At 34.5% G+C, this 13,169-nt stretch overlaps 1 protein-coding gene across 2 annotated transcripts; it reads right to left on the bottom strand.

Annotated features, from left to right (window-relative positions):
* Positions 1-2,361: 2,361 nt before the first annotated feature.
* Positions 2,362-6,059, bottom strand: LOC126798894 (solute carrier family 40 member 2-like). Of its 2 annotated transcripts, XM_050525975.1 has the most exons (9): positions 5,657-6,059; positions 4,785-4,935; positions 4,660-4,673; positions 4,477-4,569; positions 3,888-4,373; positions 3,487-3,658; positions 3,216-3,353; positions 3,016-3,126; positions 2,362-2,683 (listed from the first exon to the last, which is right to left on the bottom strand). In XM_050525975.1, exons 1-9 carry the CDS (start codon positions 5,791-5,793, stop codon positions 2,525-2,527), a joined length of 1,461 nt encoding a protein of 486 aa, XP_050381932.1. In that variant the 5' UTR covers positions 5,794-6,059; the 3' UTR covers positions 2,362-2,524. The 2 variants fall into 2 exon arrangements, with proteins under 2 accessions (XP_050381932.1, XP_050381931.1); XM_050525974.1 differs by having other exon boundaries at positions 4,477-4,673.
* Positions 6,060-13,169: the final 7,110 nt, after the last annotated feature.

Raw genomic sequence — 13,169 nt, 5'->3', positions numbered from 1 at the left:
TAAATCATTGTAGTTGTCATCTAGATATGCGTCCCATTCACAGCGAACGCATTACATATATAATTATCAGTCCCATCTACCAAACTATTCAACAAGTAAACTAAACCCAAGAAATGGCAACCGCTCATTTTCGTGAAATTTAGTATTTAGCTGCATGCAGTGGGGGTCAAATGAAATTCGATATTGAATATGAAATTAAAACGTACAATTTGATTAGGTATTGCGTACCATATGAGCTGTGACCATGACATGCATTACTGGTATTCCCAATTAATTAAACGTACTACATTAGTTTAAGACAATATTAATCGTACGGCAGCAGCTAGCAAGGTACCTTCACCACCTCTCCCTATCAGTGATTGAATCAAGATTCAGGAGAGTCGAAATCCCTGTAGCTAATTAAATCAAACTAAGTTTAAGAAAAAAAAAACAAAAATCAGCATATTGATCAATCTGAATGATCGATCGATGATGAACATAATTAAGAAGACAAAATCTTGATGCAATTGGAAATTACCATTACCGCGGAACAAATGAATCGATTATCAGGTATGTTGAGATTCAACTGGAAAGAAACCAAACTTACGAAGAACCAAATAAAAAAAACTACGTACATACGATTCATCTGTCTTCTTAGGCAGAATATGGTTAGCTACGATGAATTGGAACTCAATAATTGAAGTAAACTTGATGAGATCAGTGAGGGGTTGATGAGTATTACATTACAACAAGTGTAGTCGAGTTCGTGAACATAAGCCCCCCACCACGTGATCTAATGTCTGGGCGGTATTGCTTTTTGTGGTTAGCAATCCTTAATTTTCGTCTTCGGACAGAAGCCATCAGTGGCTACGTACACTACTTGGTAGACAACTGAAATATCTCTCATTTCTTAGTCTCGAGTCTTGAGTCTTGACTACTTCCGGCACGGCGCGTAAGGGAACAGAAAATGAAAGGAAAGACGTACGATCACTCTTAAGTAGTCTCGTATTCCAAATAATCGACCAAGGAATGAAGAGGTCCGTGTTGATAGATCCCGTTTTGGCTTTCATTCGGCAGATGATTCTGCAGCTTGCAGCAGCGCTGCCATAGCAACTTGGAATAATAATTTGTCTAATAATTGTCTAAATCAACAGTACGTAAGTTTTAATGAGATTGCTTAATTAATAATTAGTCATCGATCACTGTGTGTTGTGGATCCTAACTCCTTACGAATGAGGTTAACTTATTATAAGTGCGTCGAGCAATGATCAACACAAAGACTTGGATGCCAAAAGAAGGAAAAAATTTACTAATTAATTGTACGGTATATGAGTTTGTTTTTCAATCAGTGTACGTTAGTCATATATATATATATATATACACATGTGAAAGATTGAAAAGTTCAATTATATATGTTTATTTCATATGTTTAGTCGTCGAAAACGTAGCATGTCATCATCCTCTTCTTTGAAGTCGTTGAATTCAAGTCATTAAACACAATACCTTCGAGTAATTGAAAGTTAAGTCGTCAGCCATAAATTGTACGGTTCATCATTGCCTGCATTTTTTTATCCTTAATTCCTTACTTTTGACTTTCTCTTAAATCAAACGTCGATGTTAAAAGTTTACTGATCTTTATATATATGTTTAGCTAATTATAATCAAGCAACGACTTCTGTTCATGTTTATGACTTGAGTCCCGAAACAAAGAAGAAACAGAAATCCATTGTACGGCAACGAGGGGCTTCCTTATATTAGTCGATAGGTTGAAAATTATGAACACATATCTTAGTCATTGAAAATGCTTTGATCTGTGCCTTCTGGAGAAAAGTCGCAGTATCAATCGTAAGGTTTAAAATCATTGTCGAAAAAAATTGTAACGTTTACAATTGCCTGCATTCATTTCCAAGTTTTGACCAATACAATCTTCTGGAAAATTTTGCCGAGTTTATATAGCACAGATTCAACATCCAAAACATGACCAAATTGCTGGTAGTTAGAATTGTATTGACTTTATTTCTTGTCACCTTACACAATACACATTGATCCATTCACATATTTTTCTTAAACGGACATTCACTACAAAAGTCATAGGTAAAAGCCACAAATGCAAGTCACAAAAGTATGGATTTGTGACCTTTATTAGTGGTGTAGCCATTGTGACAAGATCTCACATTTGCATTCAAATGTGGCAATTAAATTAATAATTTAATTGTCACATTTGCATCAAAATTGTGGTATTTTTTTACAATGGCCACATGGGTAACACCTATAGCCACATTTAAATGTGCTTATTGAACTAACTTTTTTTGTAGTGATTTGAGCGTTCAATCGCATGTGACGATGGATGTAGTTACTTTGTGTCAACTATTCTCCAAAGCCTAATTAAATGTATCTTACTGCAATTATTAATCAAATTTGAAATACGTATGAAACATAGAAGCCTGATGATGGCCCAACTTAGAAGTTTCATAATTTGCATCAAATATGAACAAGACTGCAGATTGTGAATTTTCAAACGAGAAGGGAAATGGATGCCCAACTATTATGGATTTTCAGATTGTGAACAGGTGAAGCATTTCAGGAAGGAGGGTAGTTTCTCAAAGTGAAGGAGGTGCTTTCGGACACGGTAAAGGTGCAGGGTGTAGAGTAATGCAGCCAATGTTACCGCAGCAAAAGAGACCAAAATTAACTTCCAGAATTCCTGTATATTGGTTGGTAACAATGCAAACAGCATTATAAGTTTAACAGAAACTTTACGAGAACTGATCACAAATGTAACCGAATTACGCACTTGCACCAATATGCTCATGACAATGCAAATCAAATAGACCAATTTAAATTAGAAGAATTTGAGTAATTGACCAAGCTAGGTTCTGTCATAAATAAGGCACTTGGTTTATGGGAAAGGGTCTGAAGTTTTCCCTTAACCTATGGTTGATAAATACTCTAGTGATAATGATCAAACCTACTTGTAAGTTTCACTAAAAATGAAACGGGTATAGGAGTGCTAATTAATCTGGTAAACATGATTACCTGTGGATTCGATATGATTATTCCCATGACATAGCCCATCAATTCCATGCTGGACTGAAGGGAGTTTTGAACTCCTCCCACTACACAACGATCTGATTCAGGAACTTGATCCTGTCCAAAATGAGAATAGGAAAACGAAGTCATTGAAGTAGCAAGAAAAATAGTAAAGATATGGGAGATACATTACCCTCCTTTGTTACCTGCATTTGTTGGATGACAGCCAAATCAAACATCCACAATCCAAGCCTAGAAGTAGCCACTCCTGCCATTAGCATATATGCTGACCAAAGGCTCTTATGGATCCAGATTGAAGCGACACATAATAAAAGGAAGGTCCACTACATTGAAAAAAAAAAAGCACCAGAAATATGATGTTCAATTAGTAAGTAACATCCTGGTACGTGGAAGTCCAACAAATAGAATGACTTAAAATAATTAGCGTTTGAGAGTATCACTTTGAAGGTTGCTTACCTGAGACCAGATAGACCAGAGTCCAGTTCTAAGTGTTGAGATATGAGGTTGCAAGATGGGATAAACAATTGTTGCAGTAATTCCAATTGCAGCGCTTATTCCACGAGCTATCCCAATGGTGTATGCAGGTATGCCTTCCCATTCCAAGGTAGCTGTCATCAATGTTCCAAAGCTAGAGTAACAAAATTCATTAAAATCCTTAGAATACAAAGCCAAATCCACTAGGGGGATGTTGAATATCATGTAGAACCAAGAAAAGGTAGCAATGATTCTTGATACGTGAAAAGTTTTCTCGCTAGACAGTTTGTCTAGTATGTTACCAGACTCAAATACAGATTCTGGTTATGTAAAAGCATGTGTATATATGCCATATGAAACATAACATAATAATGTTGGTTTACCTGAGTACAGTGAAAAATAACAAAGCCAGAGATACTCCGGGCAGTACAACATCTTGCTGCAAATACACAATCCAAGCACTAACACAAGGTAACCTTGATACAATTTTATTAACTCTGGCAATCCAGCTTTCCTCAGCGAATCCCGAAACATTTTCATTTTTAGAAAGCAAGCTACTCGTCTCTTGAGAAGTAGATGCGCTAGAGCGTTCAAGATCACTCTGAGAAGGTCTTGTTATCTTCCTTTGGTTGCTTTCGCCTAAAGCTGGAATCCCATTATACACAGAAATGAATAGCCAGTATTCCAGCCAAACAGATATAGTATTCCAGAGTGCTAAAGTTAAAGCAGAAGCTTGTAGTGATACAAAGCTGATGATGAATCCGGTTACCACAGGAGCACATAGCTTTGAGAAAAGATCAATACGCCTAATGACGGAATTCATGTTTGTTAGTAGCTCTGGAGGATGCCCCTCTGACATCACCACAATCCTACACCAAGAATATGTATTTCAGTTATTCTGTATTACACATACTACTTCATACTATGGCAATTCAAGAGGTAATGTGTACTTTTACTGAAGTCAGACATTACCAGTCTCTTTCGACTAAGATGGTACCAGCCAAAGTGGATAGAACTCCAAGAGCTCCAGAGATGTTGGTTAAAATGATAAGTAATACAAATGCACTGAAATTTGTGAATTTAAGATCAGGGTATATCAGTAGCGCCATCACGGTGCCTCCAGCAATCATAAAGGAGAGATTTTGTGTTACTAACCAAAGTCGAAGAATCTGTCCATATATAGAGTTGGGAAAAATACTCAGATGTTAACATGATGCACAAAAAAATCTCTGGTCCTCACAGCTGCATTTCCTTATAAATTTTTACTTCCAGAAACCTACCTGCACATATGTAAACCTATCCACCCACTGTCCAACCAAAGGTCCAAAAAGCGCAGTAGACGCTGATTCCACGACACCATATGCAGCAGCAAAAAGCAGAGAGTCTGGCCATACATGTATCATGTATAAACCAACAGAGAATTCCCACATTCTGCAAAACAATCAGGGAAGGTTGGATATAAATCTGGAAAACAAGAAGCCCCGCCCCTATTGAAAATTATCTTTAGCATCTAAAAATTTCTATTCACTTTTGACAAAAAGAGGGAACACTTAAACATAATAAAGATCTAATTTTAAGTTCCTTCAACATAGGACTAGGCTCATTTTACTAGCCTAATAGGTTGATCAGTAGCAAACTTATTCATGCCTTTAGAGCATCTATAGCAGATGAATAATGATCATCAAGTCAACATTTCAAATAATAGAAATCATTTTGACATGAAGGGGGGCACAAAAACAGATGGATTTAAGTTTCTCAAATAGATGATTAAGCTTGTGCAACTAGCCTAGCTACTAGCTTGATTTGCCGGAAACTTGATGCTACCCCCACAGCACAGTATCTGCCTATATAAGTAGAAGAAGGAAAGGGATCACAAATTCTTTTTACTAAAAACCTAATCACTCAATTCCGCAACACAGTATAATTTAACATGTTCAGAATCTTCAGTTTAGTATGATCTAGTAGTAGTTGTTTGGTTAATTTCAGTAGCTCTTTCAGCAAACTTTTATTTTAATACTAAAAGAGTGAAAATTGATTTCAAGATTAACAGACTAATGTCTTGATGGAAGTCCAATGTATAGGTGGGGACAGGGCCTCTACCAAAAGATATCTAAAGAACAATGAGACAAAAGAGAAAGAAATCAAGTCGAACCTGGCACCCCATCTGGCCAAAAAGTGGCCTATGTAAAGATATCTGATCAGAATTGAAGGAAGAGGATCATATTGAGAATGATCAGGAGGGTGTTCTTGTGCATGGGCCAGAAGGGGTTCTTCCCTCTCCTGCTTCATTTTTTCAGCTTCTAACTCCTCTGTGCCTGAACCTTGTAGAGGTTGTTATTGAGGACCATCAATAACAGAGAGCACCCTTATTAGCTTGATGACGATGACAAATATGACATCGTTATCGAATATATGAAGACAGCGCCATCGATTCATCATCATCTAGATAATAGGTGCAATTAGAGCGAGTAAAATACTGTTTGTTACGAGGTGCGTGATTGAATACTGCAGATAAGAGAAATATAACAAAGATCTTGCTGGTCGACTTTGTTGTTATTTGGGGAGAATCCATGTTAGTTTTTCATTGATTTGGATCTATTCAGAACGGATTGATTAGAAAACTGGGTGTCCATCATCCTCTGCGGCTCACACGAGAGGAAAACCGTAAGCTAGCTACACTTCATATGTGGCCACGTCGATCATATTCGAGAATCAACATAGAGATTGTATAAAGTAGAAACAAGGGTAAATTCATTCAATGTTATATGAGGTATGACCTTATGACCAATTGGACACTTTGGTATCCAATGTTTCAAAGATGACAGTTTGGTATTTGAAGTTAGATTTTATATGACATTTTGATACTTATATTTTCTAATGGAAATAGACATATAAGTATATATTTATAAAAATACAATAAAAATATGAGTTTTATGTGTTCATCATTTTTAAATCTTAATCATTTTATGCATTTAAGTTAATGTTTTTGGGTCACTTTGACAACATAAGTCAGTTTTATGTTTATGAAATTTAATCGTCTCACAAAACTATTTCGTGAGACTATATCTAATTAATTAAAAACATTATCGTGAGTATTTGAATAAAAAATTCTAGATTTTCTAAATAAAAATCTACTTTCTCACTTTCAATTAAAACTTAAAATTAATATATATTTATTTTCTAGCAAATGATACAAAAATGATGAATACCATGGTGATAGAAATTAGTCTTGAACCCATAAAATTATATTTTTATTTTTATTTTGATAAATAATATGTAAATGTTAATTTTACACTATATATTTAATAAAGAAATCAACATAAGTATCAAGCTGTCCCATAAAATCTAACTTCAGGTACCAATGTGTCTTTTTTGAAATATTAGGTACTTAAGTGTCCAATTAACCATACCTCAGGTACCATAGAAACAATGTCATTTACATATGCAAGCAGAGGACAAATACGAGATTTCAAAACCAAAACGCCATATTACTTGAACAATTGGATGGGAATACAAACAAAAATTAGACGATCTGAACACAAAATAACTAAATTTCGTGTTAGATGAGTGATCAAAGATATAGTTTGGGGACACTGAAGTTGCAGATCAACACTAATATACGGCAGCATTTTTTTTTAACAAAGAATACAGCATATGTCTATGCCTTGGCTGACAAGTTGCGTACAAACATAACGTATCTCGATATTTTGAAGCTTGAGAATGCATCCGAGGGTTCTTTTTCACATTTGGTAATTGTTTACAGCTGATATGGGGAATGGGAGGCTTATTGTTTACAAGTTTAGTTGTTTGGGGTTCAATAGTCAAAATTGTACGCAATGCATATACATATAATAACTCGTTGTGATGATATAGATACGATAATGATACGATAAGAATAAGTACTCGGATTGATCAATATGCTATAGAAAACTAAAATGAAGTGAGCTTGGATATATCACGATTATGAGAAAGTACTTTGATTGATCAAATACGCTCTAATAACTCAAAATGAATTGCAATGGAATGATGAGATAATATCATCTCCAACCCAAAAGACTATTTGTAGTTCCTGAGCTACACTGTGACACATTAAATCGGTACTATTAATTAATTTGACATCAACCACTTTCAACTCACAATGTAGCCATTTAATATTTTTTAATGTGTTATGTACCTTTTAATTTTAATACTATCATTTAATTACAACTTTACTTTTATAAATTTAATAAATATATTATGAAAAATTAAAACTTTAAAATTTTATTTCATAATATAAAAATTACATGAAATTTAACTAATTAAAATAATTATTATCTTATATTGAATGATTACCTTTTATCTTATTTTATAAAAATTAAAATTACATGACAACTTAACTAATTTAAATTTCATAAATTATATTTCATGGTTAAAAAATATCAGTACTCATGATTATTTGGTGTATTAGTCGATATATCCGAATAATAGTTATTTACATATATTTTTCATTATATTTATTTTAGAAAGTAAAGTTGGAAATTATTCATTCTATTTTACATGATTATTATTTGTTGCTTTTATTTGTAAAATATAAGTTTAATTCGAGTTTTTGTAATATATTATTTCAACAAAGAAAAATACAGTTTTTTTGTTCAAATAATAAAATATACTTATTCACTAAAAAATGTTGTTATGTATTTATGAAATTATTCACCAAAACAACAATAAAAATAGATATTGAGACGGGACCCATGATATTTTATTGTGTCACAAAAGTGTGTCAAAAGTAGTCCGTAAATGTTATTTTTATATATTTTCAGGCTACTTATGGCACATTAGCACATGAAACGAAGTGGGTCAAAATTCTCTAATTGTGGTACAATAGCCCATAAGTTGGAGATCAAACAGCTTAAAAGGTCAAATATGCACGCTAGCTAGCTCATATTTGGAAAGGGACAAAGTCGATCTTAATATAATTAAGAAAACGTTTATATTAACTTGATGTTATATTAAATGATTTGTCTTCTTAACAATCAATACTTAAGTTATTTAATAGGGTTTACCTAAACCTTTTGTAGTTTTGCGAGTAATTAGATTATTAGAGGGGACAAGTTTTTTTTTTTGCAGTGAATAGAGTAATAATAGGTTTTTTGTCTGCATATGCAGTCATGCTAGGTAAATTACAATTTACCAAGTAGCAAGAGCTGCAGCTGGCCACTGTAGCCTGTACTTAGAGGGAAGTCCCATGCTTAATTATTTTGTTTTGGCAATAAGAAGGATATAAATTTAAATTTGTAAGCAAATCTTTAATCTGGATCGGGAGTACATGCCTGCTGCCGTTTTAAAAGAATTTAAAGATGAAAAAAAATAGAATAATACTCTATTTTTTAAACAAGCTTTGAAAAGAAACTCACACATATTTTTCGGAGCATTCCAGAATGCACCGAATCTCCAAGAGCCGAAGGTTCGAATTCCCGTACTTATCTTTGCAAGCTTGCACTCTCACCAACGTTCCAAATAGACGGTGGTTCTGAAATCTCACACTTTGTTATGTTTTATTCTGGTCTTTGAGGTTTCTTCTGCTTGGAGGTGGTCATGGCAAATTGGCGATGACGAGATGGAAGATAGGCGACGAGATCTGGATTTAGAATTTGGGTAAGAGAGATGAGATTGGGTTTGTTGTTTAGTGAAGTGTTTGAAAAACCATTCTGATGGGCTCAGCGATGGAGCCACTGGCAGAGGAGGAGAAGTAGGTTTGTACACCATTGGTTGATTGAAATATGAATTGTGTGATTCTATGTACCATATGAAGGAGATGAATATAAATTACGTCGAGTTCCCGAACTCATGATGAGGAGGAGTTTGTATTGAAGGTTGTGTCTTTACCTTTTAGTTTCTATAAATCATTGGCTTAAAAAATCCAGATTACGATGGTCTTGAGGTTGGAGAAGAAGCAGCAGATATCGAGTTATAATTGTTAATATGGCAGATGTAGGTATCTATTCAATTGAGTTACTTTTTTGTTTTCTTTTGAAATTAACTCTGCAATTATAAAGCTGAGTAACTTAAGTCCTAAAATGTGGCGAGAAAAAATTTAGAAAAAAAAAAAATTAAGGCCGACCTTTATTTACACCTAATATTTGTATTAGTATTTTATTTATTTTTTAAATCATATACACAGTAATTTAAAAGCCTAAGTTATTCATATGGTCAATCTGACCATCAGATATGATCAATTCATATTTTTAGGCAACCTATTAAAATTTATTCAATTTGGATCTCGTATAACTATATGAACATCAGGTCAACCGATTAATATGCATTTATCCATTACAATACCACATTGACCGGGCACCTTATAAATAGAACTACGAATTTTGACTACATAAGTTAACTCCCCATAATTACGTGGTCTGAGAGATATAGAGCGTTTGGCCTTCACATCTCGGGAATAGGTCCACTAGTGGTGTTTTCGATTTTTATGATGTGAGAACGGTTAAACAGTGTCTAAATTGGATGAAAATTTTACATAACACCTAAATATATATACTGAAAACATTGAACGGTGCGATTGATGTCTAGACGTTTCCTCTATATATTCAGTTCATAATGTGACACATTTATATAAGACCTTTTATGAATGTTAAAATATTTTAGTACACAATTCGGTGATTTATAGTCTAAATTCCTGATATGATCAATCAGACTGTTAGATGTTTCTGGTCTATATATTTAGGCGTCCTATACAAAATCCATTCCGTTTAGACTTTGTATAACCACCCGCACGTCATATAAACCGAAAACATCACCAAAACGCATAAGCGTGGACTTATTCTTGGGATGCGAAGGCCGAATCTCTTTTATATCTCTCATAGTCTCATACCACTTAATTATGAGGAGTCACGTTGTGCGGTTAAAATCTGTAGTCATATTTACAAGGTGCCCGGTCAATGCGGTTTTGTGATGGATAAACGACTATTATTTTGTTGACCAGATGTTCGGGTTGTCATACAAGTTCCAAACTGAATGAAATTTTGACATGATGCCTAAAAATAATAACTGCTCACATCTGACGGTCTGATTGACCATATTAGTAACTTAGGCTTTGGATCATCGAATTGGCCACTAAAGTATCATAACATTTATATTAGGTTAGATATAAAGGTGTCACATTATGAACCAACTATATGAAGGCGACGTCTAGACATCAATTGGACCTTTAGATGTTTGCGGTATATATATTTAGGCGTCCTGTAAAATTTTCATCTAATTTGGACATCATATGACCATTCGCACGTCGTAAAAACCGAAAAACAATACAAATACGCCCTAAGGGTACACCTATTTCTCATATGTGAAGACTGAAACTCTTTTACATATATTAGACCATGTAATTATCGGGAGTCACTTTGTGCTGTTGAAAATCCATAGTCCTATTTAAGAGTTGGTCATGTCAATGAGGTTTTGAGATGGATAAAAGCATATTATTCGGTTGACTGGATGTTCGGATAGTCATACGAGATCCAAACTTAATGAAATTTTGACAAGATGCCTAAAAATATGAACCGCTCATATTTAACGGTCTGATTGACCATATCAATAACTTAGGCTTTTGATCACCGAATTGTTCACTAAATTATCACAACATTTATATTATGTTAGATATAAATGTGCCACAATATGAACCGACTACATAGAAGCCAATCTAGACATCAATTATATTATTATTTACATATATTTAGGCACACTAAAAATTTCGTTGAATTTGGACACAATTTCACCATCGGCATGTCGTAAATCTAAAACTCCACCAATATGTCCTAACGTGGACTTATTTCCGGGGTGCTAAGGCTGAAACTATTTTACATATCCCAGACCTCGTAATGGAGGTAACTTTTGGGTCGGACATTAAGAGTGGGCCGGTCAATGCGGTTTCGTGATGGATAAATATGTGTTTGGGTTGATCAGATTTTCTGATTATCTAACGGAGTACAAATTGAACAATTTTTTCTAAAATGTCTAAGAATATGTACTGATTACATTAGGTGGTGCCGATTGAACATAATCCGAACTTGGGTTGTCGTTCGATGTAGTGTCCACTAAAGTTTGTACATTAATAAAGCTTTTAATCAAATCTAATAAAATAAAATGTGTCTTCATGACTCAGGAATCTGTGTGGTGGATGAACTTCAGTAGCATAATAATGTGAAAGTTAAATAATTAATCAATTGCATATTATATAGCTAGAATATAGCATAAAATTTGATTATAGATAAACTCTTTATCCGATTGTATAAATTGATTGCATAGTGTTAGCTTTTGAAACATAATTGAATGTAGGCCGTTGAATATATATCACATCAATAAGTCGATTGTATAATTCGATTGTATAGGGTCTTGACACTGTAATCAAACTAATAAGCACGTCCTATATTTGAGCGAGGTTGTTAGTCAAAATCCTATTAGGACTATGACACATAGTCCCAGGGTTTTCTTTTTCTTGAAACGACGTCGCTTGGTGCCTTCTTTAAATAAGCTTCATCATTTAGTCCGCAGATCCGAAAATCCCACAAGTCTGAAGGGTTTTTACCCGGCTCGGCCCACGAGAAATCTCGCCAAAGCCCGCTTATATGGGTAGAGAGCCGGGCTTAGATTAGAGATGTGAAACCTAGCCCAACCCGTGGGCCCGGCCCCCTGAAAGCCCGCAAGGCCCAACCCGTAAAATCCTGCCAAATAATAAAATATTATACATACATATTTTATTAGATTTAGAATAAAACTATCGCATTATGAAGCAACTATATGAAGTAAAGTTTTCGGGATCGACCGACACCAACCGATATGATCGGTATATATATTTAGTGACCCTGTAAAAATTTCATCAAATTCGGATCTCGTTTGACCGTTGGAATTTCCGGTAAACCGAAACAACCCTAATATGTCATAAAGGAAGACCCATTACCAAAATGCGAACGCCGAAAACCGTTTGCATATCTGAAATCACCTAATTTTTGTCACCGATTGTGTGTGGTCTCACCAAGGAAACCCATTTGGCAAAACCCCGGTCAATGGGGATTTTAATATGTTAAAATGCCTCTTTTTTGGTTGACCATAGCTAAGGACGATCAAACAATGTCCAAAACGGACAAAATTTTGACGGTTTCCCTAAATATATATACATATCACATCTGCTGGTGTCGATCGACCATATTTCAAACTGGAGTTATTGATCGCCGAAGTGTCCATTAGTGTATCATAACCTTTATATTTGGTTTATAATAAAACTATCGCACTATGTAGTGGCTATATGAAGGAAAATTCTCGAGATCGATCAACACTAGCAGATGTGATTGGTATATATATATTTAGTGACCCTATAAAAATTTCATCCAATTCGGACCTCGTTTGACCGTCGGAATTTTCGGTAAATCGAAAACACCACTAATATGCCCTAAGAGATGACCCATTATAAAGATGTGAACGCCGAAAGCCATTTGCATATATGAAATCACCTAATTTTTATTACATATCGTGCAAGATCGCATTGAAGAAACTCATTTAGCAAAGCCTCGGTCAATGAGGTTTCAATATGTCCAAACATATCTTTTTAATTTGACCGTAGGTACGAACGGTCAAACCATGTCCAAAATGGACGAATTTTTACGGAGTCCTTAAATATATATACC

Source organism: Argentina anserina, chromosome 6, assembly GCF_933775445.1.
Source record: "Argentina anserina chromosome 6, drPotAnse1.1, whole genome shotgun sequence".
In the NCBI taxonomy this organism is placed as follows: Eukaryota; Viridiplantae; Streptophyta; class Magnoliopsida; order Rosales; family Rosaceae; genus Argentina; species Argentina anserina.
Note: the sequence above shows the minus strand (reverse complement) of the source record. Positions and strands in the feature narration are given on the sequence as shown.

What these genes read in the sequence shown, in the direction of transcription:
- LOC126798894 (XM_050525974.1), bottom strand. Translation starts at nt 5,793, where the DNA reads ATGAAGCAGGAGAGGGAAGAACCCCTTCTGGCCCATGCACAAGAACAC. An exon ending in TCTGGTCTATCTGGTCTCAG is followed by an intron (nt 3,354 to 3,486) that starts GTAAGCAACCTT and finishes TTTTCAATGTAG; the next exon opens with TGGACCTTCCTTTTATTATG. An exon ending in CTGTCATCCAACAAATGCAG is followed by an intron (nt 3,127 to 3,215) that starts GTAACAAAGGAG and finishes CATTTTGGACAG; the next exon opens with GATCAAGTTCCTGAATCAGA.